Source organism: Acartia tonsa, chromosome 2 (genome assembly GCF_053477335.1).
Source record: "Acartia tonsa isolate MP-2025a chromosome 2, ASM5347733v1, whole genome shotgun sequence".
In the NCBI taxonomy this organism is placed as follows: domain Eukaryota; kingdom Metazoa; phylum Arthropoda; class Copepoda; order Calanoida; family Acartiidae; genus Acartia; species Acartia tonsa.
Window position 1 is genome coordinate 26554667 of NC_137261.1, and position 25530 is coordinate 26580196.

General features: G+C 31.7%; 2 protein-coding genes across 2 annotated transcripts; both read right to left on the reverse strand.

The window, feature by feature from the left end:
- Positions 1-25: 25 nt before the first annotated feature.
- On the reverse strand, positions 26-7240 carry LOC145307827 (cytoplasmic 60S subunit biogenesis factor ZNF622-like). Its single transcript, XM_080150230.1, has 12 exons — positions 7107-7240; positions 6345-6442; positions 6019-6065; positions 5357-5429; positions 5081-5140; positions 3152-3330; positions 2072-2159; positions 1750-1879; positions 1333-1394; positions 940-1031; positions 506-627; positions 26-304 (listed from the first exon to the last, which is right to left on the reverse strand). The coding sequence occupies exons 1-12, from the start codon at positions 7177-7179 to the stop codon at positions 159-161; spliced, it is 1170 nt and encodes a 389-aa protein (XP_080006356.1). The 5' UTR covers positions 7180-7240; the 3' UTR covers positions 26-158.
- Positions 7195-25505, reverse strand: LOC145312488 (XK-related protein 6-like). Its single transcript, XM_080151746.1, is given in 15 exon segments — positions 7195-7440; positions 10586-13233; positions 13620-13757; positions 14026-14079; positions 14380-14521; positions 14960-15045; positions 16060-16202; positions 16546-16676; positions 18121-18259; positions 19334-19463; positions 20224-20326; positions 20746-20833; positions 23944-24010; positions 24332-24474; positions 25302-25505. Coding segments are annotated over 14 exon segments (1659 nt in total). The 5' UTR covers positions 25474-25505; the 3' UTR covers positions 7195-7440; positions 10586-13110.
- Between the last annotated feature and the right edge of the window lie 25 nt (positions 25506-25530).

Here is a 25530-nt window from a genome sequence, read left to right on the forward strand (position 1 = left end):
AATAAACGTGTTTTTCATTGTCTAATCTGAAAAAAATAATCTGTAAATTATAATTCAATTGGTAATCACAGATTCAGAGACATTTTTGCAGGATAAAAAAATAGGTTAAAATAATAAAATTTCCAGCAAAATTCTTGAAGGCGGGGGAAGCGCATAGGCTACTCGAGACCAGCGTTTCTGTCCCTGAAGAACATTCTCTTGCTAAAGTTGTTCTGTTTGCCCAGGGCCAGTTGACGTCTCTTGATTTGTTTGTGCATGAACTTGATGTCACGAGCCTTCTTCGCTACCTCAATCTTGTTGGTTCCTAAATGAATTCACAGTTAGGATTTATACAAAAGGGCACAATAAACAAAAAAGGCTTAATTATATATTCGCTTAGGTATTTTTTTACATATTGCAAAGAAATGACCATTAATTAACATGGCAATCAATATTTAAAAATCTTCCTTTTAAACACATGAATAAGAATTCTCAAGGTTATCTGAAATAATCAAAAATAGCGAACCTGAGAGTCCCATAACTCTGTATGTAGACAAGAGTTGAACTTGATTATGAGATCCACCGTGTCTACTGCTAGACTTGGCTATCACCACCTCACGGTTAGGATTTATACTCTGCTTAAAATACCTGAAAATAAATTCATTATTTACGTGCAATAAATATCAAAGTAATTCTAATATAAAAAATAACAGTATGTCTGTCTGTCTGTAAATGGTTCTCTTTAACAGCGAAGCTTTTTATATGTTCAGGGAAAGTTATTTATTTTGGAGGAGGGTAATACAACTTGCAAAGAGAAATCAGCCCTTATCTCTTTTTCTTTTTGTATCTACAATTAAAAGTGGAAGGTCGACTCACCCTTCCCCCCAGTCCTTTTACTTTAGTGTGTGTGTAGCCATTGTTAGTAGTCATCATATTGATCAAAGGAATGATATATCCTACCTAACCAATGATCTATGTCCTATAGTAGCACCAGAAGGAAGAGTGAGGAAGAATCCGGAGTCATCCAACTCGTCAAAATTAACTTCACTGTCCTAAAAGTTCAAAAATATTATTGAAATGTTGTTGTACTGTTTATTATATTTTTATGTCCTTAAATTTTTTCTATTATAAAGATGACTCGCTTAAAATATTGTAACTTTTTTTTTCAAGGAAACATTATTTTAAAAATCATATGAAAAGGATAATTATATCATACAAATTTTTTGTCAATAATTTTAAAATCTGCATGTTTTAAATGGACGTATGGATGTAACAATTACAGACTTGCTACGTTATTTAAATCATACCTAACTGTTATAGGACTCATCATGCAAAGTATGTGATAAAACTTACCTTATCTACGTCTTCCTCTCCATCTGGGTAACTGCTGGAATAATCATAGAATTCAGCATATTCTAAATAACAAGTATAACATTATGACTGCTATTTTATCTTTATTGAAAGTGGAACATTACATTGTTGTTCTATTAGAATCCTATCCCCTATCCTATTAAGGAGGTTGCGTGATAATGTGATTTTGTTAGGTACCCAAAGATGATACACAAAATTACCCCTTCTGTAGAATACAAATAGTGGTTGAAGAAAAGTTTCGACACTCAACTTAATGAAACAACTAACATCCCATCATTGATAAAATATTTCTTTAAACTAAAAAATATTTTTCTCATATTTTTCCCCACTTTTAAATATTTCTTTTTTCAAACCAAATATCGTCTTTTTGCAATGGAATGAATATTGTACTGTACATACCCAGAAGTGTTTCCCCCTCATGTTTCATCTTAGTGTGACCGCTATCCACCATATGCTTCTGGACATCCTCCACCTTCTTGTACATCTTGCTCTTCTCACTACACCACAAGCACATTAGCCCCTGACCAACCTAAACATCAATTGTATGTTGCAATTAATTGTACTGCAAAATAATGATAACCAAAAAGGATTTATAGAGTAGCTGTCAAAAATTTTATTTATGAACACTTGATTCCAAAGACTAAAAGTATACCTATAACAATGCATAAGTACACTAACAGTTTTTTATTAGACAGAGAAAAATAAAAATGTGCATGCATACCTTAGCTCCTAGATATTCCATGAGACCTGTAAGATCAGAAACGTACTCTAGATCAGGTAAAAAGAAACTGTGCACCTCCAGCATGTGCCTAAAATACAAATAAAAATTATAAAACTCAATTAAGAGAAGGGAAGTTTTGACACATTTGCATAAACAGTGAGTATAGGCTTTATCCTTGGACAGAGAGGATAGGTTATAAAAGAAAAAATCATTCTTATATGAAAAATTTTCCCTGAAGATTTTTTAGATATGCCTACAGGTTCAGGAGCTGCAAGCCTCCAGGTTCAGGAGCTGTAGGCCTCCAGTTGGTCTCTGGACAGGTAAAAAAAACTTTTAAGTTAGAAAAGATAGAGGTCAACATATTAAATATGCATCTTTTTTGTTTAAATATGTAAATAACATTTAAAAATATGCACCTTTTGTTATATAAAATGAACTCTAACTCATCAAAAAGAAAATTTTGATTTTGGTTTTTACCTGTCCAGAGACCACCTGGAGGCCTATCCAAAAAATCCTATCCCCTCAGTCCAAAGATAAACATATACTCACTGTTCACGCAAATGTGTCAAAACTTCCCCCCCTCTTGAAAATTCTTACAGAAGAAAAAAGTATTATTCTAAATTAATTTGTGTAACTTTGACTATATAAAGGTATTTGACCATAAATATGATTGCTTTATTAAAATAGAACTTTCTGGAACAACATGTACAATTAGTGTAAATATTTTTAAAAAGTAAAGGTTTAACGAATGATACTGAAGTTTTACTACTTTCATAACAAAACTACCCCCCTTAAGTTACTGGGAGTTAAGACAACCCAATACTTTCATAGGTATTAGTTTTATAATAAAAAAGTAAACTAGAATTTTTTTTTGAAATAGGTAGGTAATATTTTCAGGGGGGGCAGGAGGGTGGAGGTATCCTCCTCCAAAATAGTTTTTAACCTTCCCTGAACCTAAAAGAAGCTACATTGTAAAGGAGAACCATGTCGATCTAGCAGTTGGTGAGATCTTAAGCTACAAACAGACAGCTAGATCTCCTTTTACTTTTATATAACGATAACATAAATAAATATTCATACTTGGCATTAGTTTCAAGGGTTTTAAACTCTTTAACACAGAAAAGGCATCTAGTGACAGGAAGCGGATCATCCTCATAATCATCCCATTCATCAGAGTCAACCTCCTCCATCTCCTCATCATCATTTCCATTGTCACCAGACTTGCCAGCAACTGGTTCCTCCTCTTTCATATCAACATCCTTAACAAGAAAAGGTTCTGTAATATCAATGTCATATATCTATCACAAAATATACAACATATGTCATTTTTGTTTGTTTGGAGAACTGATACAGGGAAGGAGGGGGGGGGGGGGGGGGACATTAGGCTATTAATTTTACTTGTCCCTAATGTTTTATATTGACGTTTTATTATTCGTTGACCTAACAACTTTGGGGATCTTTATTGAAATTTTTTATTGGTCGATTCAACATATGAGTGTCAACTTCTAATTGTAATCTACAGAAAGAATAATTTTGTGTTATCATTTGAGATATACTGTACATCAATTTATCGGCGATTGTCTTATCCTTGACTGCAATTACTTTCTCTAGGTATTCTTATTATAAAGAAAATAGTTTTTTTTTCAATCTACAAATACGCAAATCATTAACCACAAAAAAAATTATGGCACTTTAAAACTAGACCTTTGTACTATATGTACATTATAAATGTTCTTATTTTAGATGACCAGAGGCACACCCATGAGAAGCAAAGCAAGCCTAAAGAAATTGTTTCATTCCTGAGCATACCCCACCTAAAAATTTTTCCCAATTACTGAAAGTCTTGTACTTTCAGATAACACAAAATGACAGAATCTTAAAGCTCAGGATTGAAACAGTTTTTTTTCACATCTTTTTTCTACACTTTAATATCTATTTAAGATCATAATGAGTAGATAGTTGTGAAGCTACCTTACAAGAGCTTTAGGACTGCCAGCGGAATTATCTGATTAATGAGGTTAGACATTATCAGGAAATATTTATCCCTGACAACCTTTTCAAAATCAGATTAAATTCCATTGACTTATCAGTTTAAATGGTACTGGAATTTCTACAATTTTTAATTGGAAAATTTATAATTCAAATAGGTATTATATTGTACTATTGCTGTACTCAACGTTCTTTAAACTTAAAAAAAATAAACCACGTTTCTGTGAATAAATGGGTGCATATAAAAACAAGAGACTTTCTCGTGGCATGCATTTCTTTGTTTGTTTTGCCTCTATAGTTCTTATTTATTTCAGCAAAAAAGGAAATATAAAATTGGCAAAAAAAAGAAAATTTATAACACAAGCGGATTCACCCCCTTTAAGCCTCTAGGGGCACTTTAGGGTAAGAGAAGTTGACCCCCCCCCACAACTTTTAATTGTAGTCTTATGAAGAAAAAGTAAAAAATAAATTGGGTGGGACTGGGGAAAGGGGCATTTTGTTCTAGGGGCGATTTCTCGAGGGTATCATTCCCAAATAATTAAAAACCTTCCCAGGTTCAGCGGTTAACAAGTTCGTTTGGTACTAACATAAAGACATCCTGTTATTTTAGTACATAGATAAGTGTTTTCAGATAAAATGTTAAAACGGCTAAGTAATAATTTTCCCTTCCGAAAATGAAAGTTTAATTAAAATCATCAAAAAAATAAATATCGTCATTAATAATCCCTTAAACCCTAATATTAACAAAAATACAACTTTGCATCCTTGCTTATAATAAAGTTTAATAGAAAAATAAATATTCTTTTCATAAAACTTTTAAATCTTTTATACCAATTTATGTAAAACAAAGACAGGACTGGAATTTTTAATTTTTTAAAATTATTTTAATTTTATTTAGATATTTCTATTTAAGATTTTTTGAGGGTCTTTCAAATTTTCTTACAGCTTAAACAATAAATATAAGCTTGTTGATCCTTTAAAAACTATTCGATACATTTTCTTTTTTTAATATTTCTTTACCTCAACCTTAAGCTTCTTAGCCGACCTTTCTTTGAGAGTCGCCAATTCTTCTGGTGTTATCTTTTAAAGGGAAACATTAGTTTTGTATAGAAATTATGTAAGAAGTTTATTAGATTAAATAGAAATTTTACATAAAAAGTAAAAAAAATTCAGAACTTAAAAAAAATCTCTCATTAACCCAGAGAGACAGAAAACTTTGGACCGTGAATTATCAAAACTTCATTGGCTGGATAGAAGATAAACATTCAAAAATTAAACAAAACTAATTTTCCATTCCTTGATGACCATTTCTTTGTGCTTATTAGAATTCAAATGATTCTCATAGGATTTTACATTTGTGAACTTCTTCCTAGAAAACAATAAAGTATTATTTCTTCTTTTCATCCTAATCAAAACGGGAGGGGGGGGGGGGGGGTAAATTCTGACTATTTTGCGTAAACAGTTATACATGTTGTCATCCTTGTTGTAATGATGGTGTAAAGTGGTTTCAAATGACAAAACAACAAAAAGTCTGATTCAGTTAGAAAAAATATGATATTTAAAATTTTTACTAGGTACATATTCTAAATTAATCTTGTTTTGGTAATCAAATACAAATATCTTGCTAATTTTGAGAATAACAATTCTTGAAAGTTCTAAATCTTTACTTATATAAGTTTTTTAATTTTATTTTTAAATCTTCATTTTAATTGTCAGTATATTCAGTCCATTTCAATATGAATTTAATAAAATATTCAAAAAATTGCAATCATTTAAGATTTTAGCTAAAAATGTCATTTCAGCGAAGCATTTTATTCTAATTCTATATGATATGTTTGTTGAATGTTGATGGCTAGGCTGTTAAATTGTTTAAAATTCTAACCGATCAGAAAAAAATATTTAAAATTATTCTTTTCCTCTACCTATTGATTCTAGTTTTTATAACTACCAAAAATTACCTGCAAGCGAAACAGTAAGGTTTTTCCTTGTCTTTTTTATCGTCAGCCTAAAAATAGTAGAAAAAGGTAATGATATCTTTAAACATCTTGGAATGGGTATAGAATTAACGTGGATAATATGACAGGAGAAAAAATTGTAGTCAATTTAGCTTGCTATTTCCCCTGTCATTCATTGGTCGTACCGTTTATCCGGTAGAAGGGGAGAGATCGTTGTTTTAGCATGCCACAGAGTTTATTAGAGAATATGAAAATCTTGTGTAAGATCCAAGTAGTAATTAATTCATTCACCTTGAACTTACTTTTTTACTTAGAAGCAAAATAATAACCTTAGGCTCGTGACTGGCTTTTCTAGCTTGAAATTGATCTGCAGTGACACTGGGAAGATTCGCCACCTTTCTTTTCAGATTATATCTGTGCCAATCACCTAAATATAATCAAAATAGATAGATTGTGTAACAATGAGATAATAATATAAGCTATTGGTTGATTAAGTCCCTATCTTAATATCTTTTATCGATAAAAATTGCCTAATATTATGCATAAGATATATTATTTTAAATTCCAATACTACTCTATTCTAGTGTTATAATAGAGACTGCACCCTTAGCATCTAGCAAACCTATATTGATTAAAAATAGCCTAATACCATACAAAGACTATTGTGAAGTTTCCTTAAATGTGAGAACTCAATCGGTTTATTAGTTATGGAAATCTCAAGCATCAAATAAAAAAGTCTTACTACTTTTTATGAAAAAATATATACAAAAGGCATTTCAAAAGCGATCCTTTTCTACATTAGGGTCCGTCCGTCCGTGACGGATAGCACTTATATTTAATCTAAGTATGTTATAAATATCCTATCAAATTCACGCTTAACAAGTGATTCCTGTAGTAGTAAGGTACAATTTAAAAAATAATCGTTACCAGAATGTCCGTGCGTGCGCACATTTAAAACATTTTCATTTTAAACTTATTTTAACAACAATTCTTTTTTGTGTTATTTACATTGATAATAGATATGAATATTTACCATATTCCCAAAGGTGCAAGATTGTTTAGTGCTTTTGATATGTAACCTAATCAATTACCTTTAAAGTGATATCTATGCAATTCTGGATCTGAAAAGCCGACCTGGCAGGTAAGACATGTCAGGCCACCCATTTTTATCCTGCAAAATCTGCAAATTTTGACATTTAATTACACAAGATCTAATGAACAATTCACAAAACAGAATCAAATATAATACTTAATCTTTTGGACAGTTGGCAAAGGGCAATTGATTCAATTCATATTATGTTTGTATTAAATCAAACTTTAGAATATGTTCTTTCCAAAATCAGAGAACACAGAGACAAATTAAAAATAACAAGCATTGAAAGATAAAATATTGAAATTCATACAAACATTATACTTGTTTAATAGCTTTGATATGAAAATAAGTGTTCATGTCAGGGGCGTCCAAGCTTTTTTATTTGGGGGGGGAGCGTAAAATTTGAAATAAAAATTTTTGGGGTAGCTCATTTTGGAAGGGATAATCTTTATTACATAGAGGCATTTTTTTTTATTTGGGGGGGGGGGGTAATCACCCCTTTACCCCCCCCCCTTGGACGTCTATGGCACTGTGTTCCAGAAATCCCGAAAAATGACAAAAAATCATAGAGAGTGTATATTTGAACATTTTAATGAAATTTTATTTAAAAAGCAATAAGTATACATATATCTTTTAAAATAATTGTGAAAAATACTTATAATAGGGGTTTTACACAAAGGGCGTCAAGGGGGGTGTAAAGATAGTCAAATAAGCACATTTCAGAAGCTGTAACTTCCTTTGTTTTTGAGCTACATTGACGGGAATTATATCAAAAGATATTGCACAACCCAATAATCAATGTTAGGCAACCCTTAACAGTCGGGGGGGGGGGGGGGCGACCCCCCCCCCCCTTACAGGTATTTTCTATCTCATTTTCTGTGTGTGAAAGATATAGAGCTTTAACTGAGTGACTTGTTTAAAATGGGCACGACACATACCTGAAAGTTGAATATCTCCATCCTGGCGGGCACAGGATGCCAGGATACCTGGCAGGATCATACAGGTAAAGAGCAAAAATATTTTTTCATGACTTAAACTTAGCATTTCATCTTACCAAATACTAAAATATCCTATAATACTACATCCCAATATGAAATCTAGTTGTTCAAGTAAATTTCCGGTTCCAGGTATTATCCTGGAGGTCCTGCAGGTCTCAAGAAATCTTTAATTAGCTCCTGTTACCTCGATTTTTGACTTAGAGACTTCAAATTTTAAACTTAAGCTAATCTAACAACATTACACGACCAACTAAAATTTAATGAAAATCTGCAGCCGTTTTACCGCAGACTGCTGCCCCTGAAATTTATATTTGAGATTTCTAATACAAAGTTTACATACAGATCAGTCAATTTCTTACTCATTTTCTGTGTTTTTTTTTTAGCAGGGAGGGATGGAACAATGGGCTGTTTATTTTTCTAGTCCACAATGTTTTATAATAGTGTTTTCTCATTTGTAGGCATAACAACTTTTAGACTTTATTAATTTGATTGGTTGGTTTATTAGTTGAGTGTCCAAACATTTCAACAACTAATTGTAATTTATAGAAGGGGCAATTTTGTGTATTAGCATTGGGGATATACATTAATTTATCGGCAATTGTCTTATCCCTTTAGATCATAGATATGTAAGACTTTAATTTTTATTTTCATTTTACTTTAAAGGAAACAGTTTCTATCCTAATCAACATAAATTCTACTCTTCTTTGTTAATAAGTATGAAAGAACCTTTTGTGAAAGGTTGCTCAATAAAAGGGTAAAGGGAGTAACTAATGTTAAAAATATAAAATCAGAATATTTTTTCTTGATCAAGCAAAACACATACAAAATTTTTAGACTTCTAGCTTTAATGGGATCCAAGATTAATATATATCGAGCAACCCCCCCCCCCCCTCCCCCCCTAATAAAAAGGTATAGTTCAGATAAGAGCTTAAACATTATTGGATAATCATTTATTTGATTTTAAAACTTTTCTTTACTTTAAGTTTAATTGAATAGGTGTTTTAAGTAATAAGAAATATATATTACTTTTATGACTTAAAAATTGTTATTTTTTGGTTAACCCTAGTTACTTAAGAGCTTAAAAAAGCAAACTTCGCTAGATTTCGGGAGATTAGGCTAAGGTTCTATGATATTATACATAGTTCTAATTTACTCATACGAGAGGATTTTATTGCCATCCTTTGCCATTTTTAGTTCTGGACCCAAACGTAAAATTTTCATTTCAAGAAAATTGTTTATCTTACAAGAAACAGATATGTCTAGAAAAGTACCTACAATTACAACAAAAAATGGAGATTTGACTTCTTTTAAAGGCTAAACGTATAAATTATTATATACTGATTCCAAAAATATATAATACTCAAAAATAGCTTTAAAAATAAAGGGTTCACACTGATTTGAAATGTAGTTTAGTTGACCGAAAAAATAGTTGCTTACTTTGATGAAAAGGAACTTAATTCCAAACCTCTGGTGTAATTACACATCAAATTCTTATTTTTCATAGTAAAGAGCTAATTCTTTCGGCTTTATTTCCAAAAACTTGTGTATATTACTAAACAATTGTTTAAAAGTGTATTTTCCAAAATGTAAAAATCGATTTTTTGTCACTGTCAGGAACATAGTGTATGGTTCCTGTCCCAATTATGCAGGAGCAAGGATAAGTATTAAGAAAACAAAAATAGAAAAGCAGGATTAAAGAAATTATAACCAAATAAAATCTAGGGATCTTAAGGTTTAGGAAATAGGGGTTTAAATCTTGAGGGTGTGAGAAGAAGAGGGTAGGAAGGCAGGCCTTACCAATTTCAATTTTAAGGAGAAGTTGACTATGGACAATAGATTTATGTACACCTCCAATTATGATTAACAAAACTGATCCCTTTTGTAAATTAAAATTCAAACACTAGAGGATTTTAAAATGTACAATCCAATTCTATAATGAACAAGACATTCCACAGTCTAAAAGCCAACAAATGAGATTTCCTTGATTATAAAACTTTTGGGGTTGTACACTTTAGAGCAGTGTTGTGGATTCGCATTGATTGTAGGCGGATCCGGATCCTTAAATTTTGGTCAGTGCGGATCCGGATCCGACTCCGGATCCTTGACATTAAAAATGAAATCACCAAATTTTTCAAAAATTATTTATTCCTTAATCACGAAGTCAAAAATACTTTTAATTTTTACGTCTGAACCTAAACCTTAAAGATTTGCTCTAATCACGAGAATGTCTTTGTAAGTGACTATTTTATACAAATTTAGTTAGTTTTTTTTCATAAATTTACACCCCAGGATCCGGATCCGGATCCTTGGAGTCAAAAAAAATGCGGATCCTTGCAGATCCGGATCCACAACTCTGCTTTAGAGTCCAATGTACCCTCCCTACCTATTTTGTATTTACAATAATATTTAATGTCCTTTTGTGAATGAATAGTTAAAATGAACTAAAGTCTATATTTGCATTGCATATCAAAACTATTACCTATATAAAACAAAAACAATAAAATGATCATAATAACAAAGGAATGATAATAGGCTTTGCTGCCAGATTAAGTTACATTGTTTTAAAATGATCTATTTGTAAATAATATAAATCTATGTTATTAATCTAAAATTGTATAAAAAATATAAAATATCAAGAAAATTATTTCTTTTGCGCAATTATACTAATAATCACTAATTTGGTAATTTATATAAATAATAATATAGTTAAATATTAAAGAAATAATCATTCATACGAACTTTCTGTTATTAAAAAAAGTTAAATTGAATTTTTAGAGGCACATAATTAAATTATTTTTCTATAAAATGGACGGACTGAATCGTTTTGTTGTACTGTTTACTGTTTATTGTTATTAAGTATATGGAAGCTTAAAGTCGTTTTGTTTTAAATCTAGAAAAGGTATTAGAGATGAAAAATATCCAGTGGATTAGAACCGGTTCTCATCAATACGAAAAAGATATATCTAGCATCGTAATATATCCAGTTTTCTACGAATATAAAAATGTATGTACAATCATAAGATTGAATCCAGTTTTTTTAGCCGTGTCATCGGCATCTTGGGGCTAACAAAACTGGTTTTAATATTATAATTGTACATTTTATATCTGCGGAAAGCTGTTTATAATACGATGCGAGAATAACTATTCTTTTTTTCTACAAAAAAAAACATGTTTAATTAACCTATTAATTTCCATAAACTAGGTAGTTCCAGAAAAATAACTAATTAAGATATTGTAAAATCTAACAAGATGAAAAATATCAAACAGATGAAAAAGCAATATAAGGGGGGGGGGGTTTTAATGCAACCATCTCGTAATCAGTGAGCAAATGGCACTTAGAATTCGAATTTCCATCTATAATTTTGCATGATTAATCCTTGGTAGGTCTATTTTCCCTAAATCGAACAAAAAGTTGGAAAAGTAACGGCTAACGGCTGGCGGCTCAGCTATTTTTCCATTTTTTTGATATTTATACTGCAAATTAGTCACGAAACCTCTCTCAACATAATACTCTTTTCTACTCCCAAAACGCTATCAAACGGTTCTAGACGGTAGCTGTTGGTACTAGAAGTTTTAAAATTGGTTATTGCTATCATTTAACATGAATTAAACCAAAAATATGTTTTAAAAAGTCGATTCCTACGTAATTGATGATGGATTTACCCTGAAAATAGGAAAAAAAACGGCTGAACGGCTGAGCCGCTAGCCGTTACTTTTCCAACTTTTTGTTCGATTTAGGGAAAATAGACCTACCAAGGATTACTCATGCAAAAGTTCAGATCGAAATTCGAATTCTAAGTGTCATTTGCTCACTGATTACGAGATGGTTGCATTAAACCCCCCCCCCCCCTTAACAAAGCAATATTAATAATATGTATATACTGATAGAGTACTTTGGCCAGAGGTGTGATAAAGCAGTAAAAAAATACATTTTAGGTGAAATAAATAAGGAAACATGTAAAAATAGAATTAAATATTCAGGTAATGTTATAAATACGAAGTTTTTCCGAAAAAGAGCATACACTTTTTACGAGACAAACGACTGAATTTAACCTTAAACATACTAAGTACTTGAAATATCTGAGATAGACCCTAGGTTATTTGTAAAGTATGCCAAGACGCTTCTATAAACACCTTTACATCGATTTTAGCCCATCTGGGGTGGAATATTAGGAAGGTAATTTCTTTCTTTATCAGAAAAACTTTGTCTTCTTTACATAATCCAAATATTGTAAACATAACTTAATAATCACATAATATGCTAACTAAAAGAATGTATCATTAATAAAATCACAGTTTTAGAATAAAAAAATAAATCTTTGATGAAAGATTAAAATTCTAAAATGAATTTCAAATAATTAAATAATAAACATTTTTTAAAAATTACAATCAAAATATGTTTCAATTATTAGTTCTAGTTTAATAAAAGTAAGGGGTATGTTATGATTATTTAGATTTTGATAAAAAAAAAATATTAAAATCCTTACATAAAATGAACAACAAACCATTGAAATAAATGTGAAAATTCTATTTGAAAACCTACAGATGCATATATTAAGAAATGTTGATAAAACAAAACACAAATAATCATTGATAAAAATTGGAACAGTAAGAAGTATAGCTTTTTCTTTAAAATATACATAAATAAACAAATGAAAATGGAAACAAATATGAAAATTAATATTAAAAAGAATGATCATAAAACTATAATAATAACAATAAATACACATACTTGGTCTTTCTAATACAAAAGAAAACTTTTTATTTACTTCCAAAAATGTAGTACAATGTAATATTGTGTATGCAATCTTTTTACATGAAGCCATTTAAATCTCTCTTATTTAGTAAAAGTATAAAATGTGCCTAATATTTGGTGAAAAACGAAAAATCTGACATTTTTTTGGCCTCTTTCGACATTTATACTATATATTATGTTTATATTTGTGCTTTTAAGCTGCTACAGACAGAAAATACGTACACAATACTTTGAGGGGTAGATTAATCTCAGCTTCTCTGAGCAACATACATATACTTGAGTTTTCTTATGTTGGCACTTCGTTCCTGTGAAGTTGGGGGCGGGGGAACACTATTTGATCTTTTCAGTCCATTTTTCTTGAAACCATCAACCTAAGATTAAAAATTTTGTAGTTAGTTAATTGAGGCTAAGCTTCTTAGTTACTGATTATTATATTCAATTGGTGGAAAAAGTGAAAACTTTTTGCCTTTTTTTCGAAAGGTATAAACAATAAATTTGGTCGAAGTCAGGTGTTTTTAGGGGTCTTTAAAAGAAGACAAATTACGATAGGACCATAATACCCAAAAAGGGAATAATCTCACAAAAAATACCCAGAATTAAATCTGAGTCATTTTTAATATCTTTCTCCAAATTTTTTAAAATTTTGGTTGGTATCCAACATTTGTTCCTATAACTTTTAATACTTTCTATGATAATTTCTATTAAAATTTTTAACATTTCCAATAGTCTTAATAATCTCTTAATTCAAGAATCTTACGTTATCCTCATTTGCCAGATCAGGACTGGAGGCAGTTGTCCTGACTTCTTCTTGTCCTACAGCCCCTCCATGTTCATCCTCGCCCTCCAGAAAGGCCGCAATGGCCGCTGCTGACCTTCCAGATGGATGCTTGTGTAACTAGAATTGTAAAATAAGATCAGGTTACGACCCCGCAAATACTTTTGACTTAAAAAAAGTCTAAAGTTTTTTAAAAATAAAAGTATAGGTAGGAGTGTATAATATTCTACACAAGATTTTTTTTCCCTGCAGAAAAATTTGTATTACCCCCACCCCTAGTTAAAAATGGGAAAATGTTTTCATTAATCTTTATTTTTCGTTTTTCCCCCCTCCCACATACTTTTTATGCAGAATATACAGTGACACCCCTTAAAAATATGTACCATACCTGGCGCATTGAAACTGAGGGAGTTGGGGCCCTGGATTTTCCTCTTCTTCGACCCTTAGATAAAAATATTATTAACTTTGAAAGAGTCAGTTTCTAATACTAGGATTTTTAAAACATTACAAATAGATTTGATAGATAAAGATAGTTTTTCTGAAGATTAAGATTTCAATAACTTTTAAACTGATTGAGTTCCTATTTTTAGGGGAGCTTCACGTAGGTCTCAGGATTGTTCTAGGCTATTCTTTGTTTAATTGAAGCTTTGATATGGTTTTAGGCTATTTTACTGTTCCCTGCTCACCCATTTGATTACAGATAGCCTAGATGCAAGGGGCACAGCCGCTAGTAAAATCATACCTGAAGAAATTGGAAGAAAGGCATTTCAATGCCAGTAGGATGGAACCAGATGTAGTAGCAGAGCATAAAAAATATGCCTCCAAAAAATGCCACATAATGTCCAACCATTGCAGGGTATACAAACCATAAACTCTTATCCACACTGAAATGAAAAAGAATTAATCAAATCTTTATATGTATATTGTATAAGTAATATAAAATGAGGTAATATAAAAGAAAAAATTGAGATTTATTCAAACGGAAACAAGCCAGGAAAAACGGGAGGAAAACTTTTATTTTATCTACTGCAATCTTAATTTTATTACCCATTGCAAATATTTGTTTTAGATTACAATAATTAAATTCTCACAAAATAGCTAGTAGGGCTGTATTCTCACAAAATCATTACCTGTAAAACCATACTACTAGTAGGGCAGTATTCTCACAAAATCCTTACCTGTAAAACCATACTGCCAGTAAGGCTGTATTCTTACAAAATCCTTACCTGTAAAACCATACTACTAGTAGGGCAGTATTCTCACAAAATCCTTACCTGTAAAACCATACTGCCAGAAAGGGTGTCTTCTCACAAAATCCTTACCTGTAAAACCATACTGCCAGTAAGGCTGTATTCTCACAAAATGAAAAGGAAAAATACAGCAAATACTTCAATCTTGTCTTCTCTTCCTGAATTTAATTTTAAAAATTTCAGAAATTCATAAAACACATTGACAATCAGACTGATACTAAAGTGATTTAAGCCAATTTAAATAAATTTTTAAATAATAAGCCTCTAGGGGCACTTACGCTAGGAGGGGTAAAAGACGACCCTTATCCATTTTCAATTTGAGTTTTTTTAAAAAAATTTAGAAGAATTTTTTTTTTTCTGGGGGGGGGGGTCACCTTTATTGCGAGTGTGAGAATATCCTTTCCATATGTAAAGAGTTTTTAAAAATCCCTTAAAAGAAGTTCTACTTTAAAGAAGAATCATATCGGTTCAGTGGTTAGCGAGATCCTTCGCTAAAGACAAAAAAACCTTACTACTTTATATAATAGGATGAGTTTTGGAAAGTACTGTCTTTTACTTAATTATAAAGAAGGGTCAGCCTTATTTTTGCATCCCTCTTTAATTTACTTTAGTGAATCATCTCCTCAAAAAGTTTTAATTGCTCCAATTTAACATCTTCAATAAAAAAAGAATTTAATTTAAAAGTATGCAAATGTTTAAAACTTTCACATTAAGAAAAGAATAATTTAATTGTTCTATCTTTAAATTACCAAGTTGCTATTGAAACTTTTTCTTGTTTCTTTTTACTAAATGCAAAGCTTTTCTTCAATTAAAATCTCAATATAGGAATAGATATCATTATACCAGAAGTCAATTTGTTTGTTAAATTAAAATTCAGATACTTCAAGTTTTGAATTTTCATTTTTCAGAAAAATGCCAAAAATGCGTCTTATAAAATATTTGAAGTACAATAATAAAGAGCTCAATGAATTATATTTTTCTCGTTTTATTTAGAGACTCTTGCTCAAAACAAATAACATTTTTGTTCAATCAAACCACTGACCCCTCCAACTTCCCCGGTCATATGTCAAGCCAAACCGTAAAGCTATCCTGCAATGCAATATCCGTATGGGGCTCTTTCAAATTCCAAAATTAACTTGATTAAACGGGAAACGAGGGTAACTGTCACTAACCTTAGCATTAAAGAAAGAGAAGATGTATATGGCTCCCAGGACCAGGGCGAAGAGAAACTCCTCGCAGCGAGTGTGACAGGCCGTGGTGCGCTGGAATACAACCCAGCTAGACATTACTATCCAATGCACGCCACACAAAGGTCCTTAATATTAAATAATTATTAAATGGTATGGTAATCTGAGCCTGGCATAAACTCACTGATTTGCAAAGTGGAATGCACGAACGATAGCAAGTGATTTTAAGCAACTTTCAGCAGTAATTTTGTGTGAATATACCTACTAGGTTTCTGTTTAATTTTTTACAATTATGTAATCATATATTACCACAAACCAAGACCATCAACCTACATCACCGCTGGAAGGTGCTTAACATTACTTGCTCTCGTTCGTACATAGTCCCCTTTAGTATAAAATTTATATAATTGCAATAATTAGGGTTGGCATTTGTTTTTAATGTGCCCTAGGATTGCCTGGTAAAAGTCTTACCTATCCATTTAGGATAAATTGAGGCGAATAGGGCCAGCGCCAGGACTCTGGCTGTGATGCTGGCAAACTGCCAGAGAAACTGGAACAATGTTCCCAGCATGGTTATGTTCTTCTTGTGATGGAAAGTGTACCTGTAGAAAATAAGGATTATTAAATTCAATGGTTTGTTCTGAAAACAGCAAGGATTCTCCTACAAAAAAATTCGACAAAGAATGGCAGGAAGGAAGGGGACATTGGACTGTAAATTATACAGTCTTATATCCATGTTCTAACATTTGTTAGCCTAAAAATCTTGAGACTTGTTTTCATCTTGATTTGATTGGTACTAACTAGGAATGTCTAAATATTTCGCGGAAAATATTCATTTACAAAAAAAAAGCAAAATAAAGCATATGTACTGGGTGTAAATTAATTTTTAAAAATAAATTTGAATTGCTTTAAACAAAAAAAATCATATCAATTAAGGGATAGGAGAGGCCATATTAATATTTTTTCAAGAATGGGTTTAAAAACCCAAGTTCTGCCTTATATAAAAAAAACATTAAAAATTGGAAATTAAATACGTATATTTATTACTATAAATTTCTCTTCAAAAGATTAATTCATTTTTCATATGTTTTTCTTGTTATGAAAATATCTGTAATGATTCATGAATGAATGATATCCAATATTTGCGTAATATATGTAAAAATCAGGATTTAATTTAGTCTCATTACAAATAAATAAACGTTATGAATGAAAGGTAAAAATAGCCTAGAAACTTGTTTGTGAAGAAGTTTCTTTTCAATAACTAATAATTATCGTCTAAAAATAGTAATCTTAAATCATTGAGAAGTTTTAATTGATTTTAAAAATCTGTAAGATAAGAGTATGTTTAATGGAAATTTTAATGAAAATTAAGTGATTTTAAGAGAAGCTAAAAAAGGGATTTTAATAACAATATAACAAATTATGCTTATTTAACATTTGAGGATTTTTTTTTACATTTTAAGCAATTTTTGTCAGTACATAAATTTTCATCAGAACACCCATAAAAGCGAAGCACTGAAACGGTAGGACAAACTAACATTAACACTTGTAGAATGTCAGAACTGAATAATCATAATGTAAATGTATAAAAGTAGAAACAAAATTGTAAGAAAACTTGTTGCAAAACTGCTTGAATACAGATTAAATCAAGTTAAAAATCAATATGTTTAAAATGGACATAAGGACATTCTGGTAATGATTACACAGTTGCTGCGCTTTCTAAATCGTATCTAACTACTACAGGAATCTGCATGAGAGAGAGAGAGAGAGGTCCGAGGGTGCAAGCTTTTCCGCAGTGGACCTATCCGGGGAGGAGGAGAAGAAGATGTACACCCCCGGGCAAACCTGCACCAAACCACCTGTTCTGACAGCCATGTCTCACCAGGAATCTGCATGAAAAAGTTAAATACCAATAGGACAATTCTAACCTATTTTAACTAACGAAAGGAGCTAACCGTTACGGACGGATGTACAGACCGACCCTAATTGTAGAAAAGCTTCGCTTAAAAAAACACATTAGCGTAGCTTCGCTGCAGAGTAACTTACCTTAAAGATCTATGATAAACCACGAGGGACCATGCTAGAGAAATCAAGCTGGAGGTGACGGACAGAACAAGGATGATAAGTTTCAAATAAGGGTCCACTCCCTCGTTCACTAACTGCGTGTTGTTGATCCTGTTTTTTTGTGTTAGCAGTTTGAAAAAAAAATATTTAGTTACAGCAAATCATTTACCTAAAAATTCCATTTAGGCATTATTAAGAAACACCCTGTGTTAAATGTGTAGCATCTCTATAAGTGTCCTCTTCCAGCGAGAGAGGGAACAATGAGTTGTTTGATACACTAGTCTGAAAAGTTTGATTGTAACGCTTTCTTATTCGTTGGCTTCCCAGTTTCGGGGACTTAAAGTGAATTTTGATTGATGGATTCATTAAGTTAATTTTTTAAAACGTTTTAACCACTAATTTTAATCTGCAGAAGAGGTAATTTTGTGTAGCATCATTGGGGTTGTACATCAATTTATTGGCCATTGTCTTACCTTTAGATCCTTCTGGTCCTCTTCCCTCCCTCATCTACATTTGTTTTAATCTTCTTTTTTAACAAAAACATCATTAGCTTTCAATATAAAATTTCTATGATAAATCTGATGATTTGTGAATTCTTTTTGTGCAAATATGATATTAGTTTGATTAGTAAATACTAAATATGCACATTTAATCTATTTTATTCAAATAATAAGCAAATCTCTTTTAAAGAAAGCTTTATAGATAAATTCTTTTTAATTCAAAAAATGAGCTAATTTTAATGAATAATTACTCATTAATTTTCTATTCTAATCAACTTCTGATAATTTAACTAGTAATAACCTTTGGGGATGTACATCAATTTATCGGCCATTGTCCTATACCTTTAGATCCCTAATCCTAACCCCATACATGTAAAACTTCAACAACACAACAACCATAGCTTTGGTTAAAAATTGCAGTACACAATACACAATTACACAATTAGAGTAAATAATATATAGAGGGGGAATGGGTTAAATATCTGTATGTCCCCTAGGACCCTGTACCCCAATTAGGTCTCTGAATATCAGCCAATAGCGGCGGGAATATTAACACAGCAAAGTCGCTATAAATGAGCAGAAAAAGGTCCCCAACAGAGGAGGGTTCCAGGTAGTTGTCAAGTTATACATATATATATTTATAGATTTATTATGACACAAATGAATTTAGGAAACTGTAACATTCCTGTTTGCATAGGGATCCTTTATAAGAATATAGATCTGCAGGACAAGCTGGGGTGCAGACTCCATGAAGGACTCGAACAAGCGCAACAGGGTGGCGTCCGCATCTTCAAACACCATCAGGGTGTAGTACCGAATCCGTTGCTAGAAGAAAATTTCATTAAGAACTAAATTGAATAGTTTGAAAACTTTTTTTTTATCTCTTCTTTATGTTTTACTAGCGGCAACGCCCCTAGAAGATTCTAGGGCCAATTAATATGGGGGATATAAGTCGACCTCCTCCATTTTCATTTAATTGGGGAGGGGGTATTTTTTATTAGGAGGGTGGAGAATGAGATAACCTGTTCCAAAATAGTTAAAAACCTTCTCTGGACCTTTAAGAAGGTTCAATGTAAAGGAGAATCTAATCGGTTCTGCGGTTAGAAAGATCATTCGTTACAGACAAAAAAAAAGATTACTACTTTATAGGATATCTTATAATAGGATGGTGAATATGTGTAAAAGTTTGTTTATCCATGGTTCTCAAAGCTTCGCTACCATTATATGAAAATTTCCTTGTTTAGTTAAATCTTGCTACCTTTCTATGGAGTTGTTTAGCCTGGGGTGAAGTTGCCCTTTCCTCCTTGCATTTCTCAATCCTGCTTAATAGGCCATATCTTATTGAATCCATGTACCTGAACAAAATTAGATACATTCTGGCACCAGGAGCTTTAAGATTTTGTACATTTTGTAATTAATTTAATAACATAATATAAGATCTTAAAATGATTTAAATTGTAAATTACATTAAAAAACTGTAAATGTTTTTGATTGTTAAAGGCAAGGCAAAGATAAAAAAAATAAAGATTCAAAGACATGTTAAACAGACAAAATGTGTCTTTTGGGTCTCTGGAATGTTGCTTACCCTGACATTGGAGTCATCACTGTCCATGACGTACCACCTGAAGCTGAACCCGGTCATGGTCAAACAGGGAAGAACAATGAAGAACGTGGTCAGTCCAAAGTACCTGAAATAAAAAAAATATCTAGGCCTAGTGGTGAATAATAGGACTAAACTTCAGCAAACTTTTATTGTTGTAGTATTAACATTCTAGGCTTTAAATATGTTTTAGGTATACTAATTTTGATTATGATTTTGACTAAATCTTACTTATTTGGTTCTAGGACAAACGCAGGAGTGACACACGTCGGAGTGGAAACTAACCTATTTTAAACCATCTCTTTTTAATGCCTAACACCTGCGGGAAGTTCATTTTTATCCTCATCATATCTAACCTAACCTAACCTGTATAGAAATACTTAGTTAACTTTCATGAGTGATATTGTAGGTAACCTTGATCTACTATTATTTTAATATTTTCCCAAGCCACTCAACACAACGAACAACAAGACTTATAGAGTAGCTTTACTACTAATGAACACTTACCAATAATGATAAATTCCATGGTTTACAGCAAGATGATAGAAATAGTAGGCTACAATACAATCCATTACTAGGTCAACTACATAGGTAACTAAAAAAAATTGGATTAGGTAGGTATTTTATAATTTACATGCATTACTAAATCTATTAGGTATGTATCTGAAATTACATTTATATGTCAGAACTGTAAATTGAATTCAATGATATTCTATACCAAATATTCTACTATCATAGCTAACCTAACTAAAATAATATTATAGGTAGTAGGTAGGTATTAATGCGCAAAAAATGTAATAATACCTATGAACTTAAAATATGAAGTAATAAAGTTTCAGAATAGTTCGTAAAGGATAGTTACAAAAGTACATTCTAATCAAATACGTCTTATTAGGTATAATATATCTAAATATTTTTAAGAAAGGTACAGGGGTGTATATTCTGCACAAAATTATTTTTTTTCCCCGGCTCAAGTTTCTTTATTTTTCCCCCCCTAGTTTTTTCTCACCAAGTAGGGGGGAAAATGGAAAAATATTTAAAGAACTCTATATTTTATTTATTTTATCCCTCCTACCACACATTCTTTAAGTTTTTTTTACCAAGGAGGGGGGGGGGGGGGGAAATGGAAAAAATGTTTTCATTTTTTTAATTTTTACATTTTTTTCCCTCCAACCACTAATTTTTTATCCCCCCCCCCCCCCCCCCCGAGCCAGGGATCCCTTGTAGAATATACACCCCTGGAAAGGTACTATACATTTTTTTACTTATAGGAATATCTTAAATACAAAGTAGCTTGATGTCTGTCTGTCCGTCTGACCGTCTGACCGTCTGTCCGTCTGTCTGTCTGTCCCTTAAGATCTCGGTAACTACTGAACTGATCGAATTCTACTCTTTAGGGTATCTACCTATTGGTCCTGTGGTGGTTTTAAGCTATTTTCTTGGGGGGTGGGACACCCCCAACCCCCCCAAAAACAAAAAAATCCCCCCCCTCATTTTTTTTCTTTTTTTTTTTTGCTGAAGATTTCCTTGGTCCTTTAACGAATTTCGCCTTAATCACCTCTTGGGGCAAAGCCCCTAGAGGCTAGGGGCGAAGCCGCTAGTGTAAATAAATACTAACGGTTAAGCCCCAAGCATCTCAGGCAAAGATGTAAGGAAGCGCTGAAAAGTAGTCTTTTTGTTCGATTTGGGGAAAATAGACCTACCAAGGATTACTCACTCATGCAAAATTTCATATCGAAATTCGAATTCTAAGTGCCATTTATACATTGATTACGAGATGGTTGCATTAACCCCCCCCCCCCCCCTTAGCCTTAAATTATCCTATGTGAATCTTCCTTATGGAACTCATTCGGTTCAGTAGTTATCAGTATCTTAGACTATCGACAAAAATCCATACTCCTTTACATAATAAGATTTTATGCATATAACTAAAATCATCAAGAGGAGATTTGTGGTCTTCAAGGGGGGGGGGGGGGGGAATTTTGACACATTTGCGTAAACCTGGCACCTAGGCTTTATCTTTAGACTGAGAGGATAGGTCCATAGGTTAATTTGTAACTTAAAAATAAACTTTTTAAAAAGCCTAGGTGCCAGGTTTACGCAAATGTGTCAAAACTCCCCCCCCCCCCCTTACTAAAATATTTCTTTAAAATTAATGTCTTTGCCAGCATGTTTCAGTGAAGTTACTCAAAATTGGCACAAATATTTTAAGGATCCAACTTGAAGCTAATGAAGTGTGCAGGCAAAGTGCAAGTTGAAAAGTTTTTAAGGATTTACAGGAAAGTTGTTAAATAAGTAATGCGGGTTCAATATACCTACCTATCTCTAACGAGGAAATGTGGCAAGTTTTCGCTAAAATAAACAGAATACCTATAAAGTTTAAGATTCAAGTAAATATCGTAATTATCTATAATACAAAGAAGGCAAGGCCTGAACAGGAAAAAAATATACCTAGGTATTTCCTAAATGTTCTTTATATTAAATAAAAATGACATTTCTACTTCTAAGTAATCCTACCCTATTAAAATCCTGTATACAATTCATAACGGGAAGTAATTTAAAACAAAGACTGCCATAAAAACAGCCAATTTATCTAATTTATTTGCCAAATCTTAAGCTGTGTAAGCGAATAAAAAAGGTAAGTTATACTTGCAAATAATCTTGCAATAAATCAATATAATATGTGGTTCTGCTAGAATTAAATGGAAAAGTAAAAGATTTTTCTTTAATCTCAACAAAAAAATCAACAAATGTCTTGTCTATTGATTTTACTTTTTCTAGTGGATATGCATCTTAGCCTCTATCATCGGGAGTTTTGAATCCCTTAACTGTCATGTTTTTTTCCAACGGTATTAATCTCTGAGATTTATACTTAGAAAAATAGCCCAATACCTGGCCATGGGTCATAAAAAGCTACCCTGATAATTGTACATCAATCAGTTTACCGCGGGTTTTTTCCGATCTTAATATACTTCAGAAATTAATATCTTTGTCTACTTAAATTAAAACATTAAGAGACCTTTGACAAAAAACTTTTGTCATCCTACTTACTTATACCTATATCTCTGAATTATAGGAAGATTTATTCCGTCTATAAATCAATGGCCAGGGTTAAGAATGTCAGGTAAAGAGTGAATGAAAAAGTATTGTTTATATGAGAAGAAAACATGATGCAAAAATATATTTTTGTGTATTAATGCAAATACAAATTTTGTGGATTTAGAAACCTAACTATTAAGAAATTTGAACAAAGAATGAATATACTGAAAATGTATCTAATTTTTAAAAATCATGTTTATGCATAACAAGGAGTTTTTCTGTTAAAATGTTGATATTAGCTAGCCCAATAGATTAAAGTTATTGGTAAAAATTTTAAGACATCGTTACTTTGAAAAAAACAGAATCATGAATTAACCTTATTATCTTAAAAAGTATTAATTCAAAGAATCGAAAAGTAAAACGAGTTTATTATCTTTGGGGGACATATGATATCATATATAGACTCGAACATATCTTATTACCAATAAATATTACGTACCTATAGAAATTATAAATATTACATACCTATAGAAGTAAATATTACATACCTATAGAAATAAATATTACATACCTATAGAAATAAATATTACTTACCTATAGAAATAAATATTACATACCTATAGAAATTATAAATATTACATACCTATAGAAATAAATATTACATACCTATAGAAATAAGCGTGCATAGCAGGTCGAACCAGTTGTAGCGCAAACTTTCAGGTAGGGCGTCCACCTGCACACAAAAGCATTGTACATAAAAAATATCAGGGATCTAACGGGATAAGACAATGGCCGATAAATTGATGTTCATCTCCAACGATTGTGCACAAAAATACCCCTTCTGTATATTACAATTAGTGGTTGGTACGTTTCAACACTGAACTCAATAAAACAACCAATCATAATCTACTTAAGTCCCCTAAGTTGTTACGTCAACTAATAAGAAATATTCATGGTTCTCTGTCTACATTCACTTGTCCTATTTTTAAAAATTGATTCCTATGGTGATTAAGTATAATGTTACAATCGAAAATCTACTAATGTACAATGCCACCTCATCTTCCGGATGGTCCTTGTGATCTTTCCCCTCTCCATCCATATTGTGGACAGGAGGAGTTAGAAAGGGAATGTTGTCATTATCATGATAATGTTCAGCTGCGGATAGGTCACTTGGCAGGGCGGTTAATACGTCTTTTTCTGGTGTTATTTTGTTTGAATTATTGTAGGTAATAAATGTAACAAAAAAATGAATAGGTAATATCAAAACAAAGATTTTATTTTGGCTCCGGGGTTAAGAAATTACTTATATTGTGTTTAAAGGGAAAGATGATACGTTACTTATGGTAATTTATATTAGGTACCCTTCTCCAAAATAGTTTTAACCCTTCCCAGGACCTATGAGAAGCTAGCCTGTAAAAACCATATAGGTTAGGCGAGATCCTTCAATACACAAATCCTATATATAAGCTTTATCTTTGGACTGAGAGGATAGGTTATTAAATATAAAATCCTTCTTATGTGATGAATTTTCCCAAGTTTTAAGATTTTTTGGATAGGCCTCCAGGTGCTCTCTGTACAGGTAAAAAGAGTTAAATGGCAGCTTATGAAACAAAATATGTATGTTTTTTCTTCAAATATATGAATAAAATTCAAAAAGATACATAATTTGTTTTATAAATTGACCTCTAACTCATCAAAAAAAAAATTTATTTTTATTTTTTACCTGTACAGAGAGCACCTGGAGGCCTGGAGCTACAGAACCTGGAGGCCTGTTTAAAAAATCTTATAACTTGGGAAAATTCATCATATAATAATGATTTTATCTTTAATAACCTTTCCTCTTAGTCCAAAGATAAAGTCTATATACCACGTTTACGCAAATGTGTAAAACTCCCCCCCCCCTTATTTAAAAAAATGGATTGTTGTTAACCTGGCATAAACACAAGTAAACGGATCTAACATAATTTTTAAATCGCATAATCAATCATTATATTCTATTAAACAACCAAACTTCCAAACAAAACCTTCAGAAGTGTTATGTTCATCATTATCATCAGTTTCATTGACACAATTTGCGTCATTTCCAATCATATCTTTTCCATTGCCAGTATCTGGCAGTTCTGTTGGTTTAATGGCGGATTCAGCGGCATTTGCGCTTACCGCCTCGTTGTTTACTATATCTGAACTTCCCGCCATTTTAGGCTAAGCTGCATTACATTTGTCATTTTTCATTGTAAATAATAATACTCTAAA

Bases quoted from the DNA above. Each gene is read 5' to 3' on its own strand.
- LOC145307827 (XM_080150230.1), bottom strand. From the start codon at position 7,179: ATGGGTGGCCTGACATGTCTTACCTGCCAGGTCGGCTTTTCAGATCCA. The intron at 5,141-5,356 runs GAATGGAAAATT...TCCCTTTAAAAG, and splicing joins ACAAAGAAATGGTCATCAAG to ATAACACCAGAAGAATTGGC. The intron at 2,160-3,151 runs GTATGAATATTT...TTTGTATTTTAG, and splicing joins ACCCTTGAAACTAATGCCAA to GCACATGCTGGAGGTGCACA.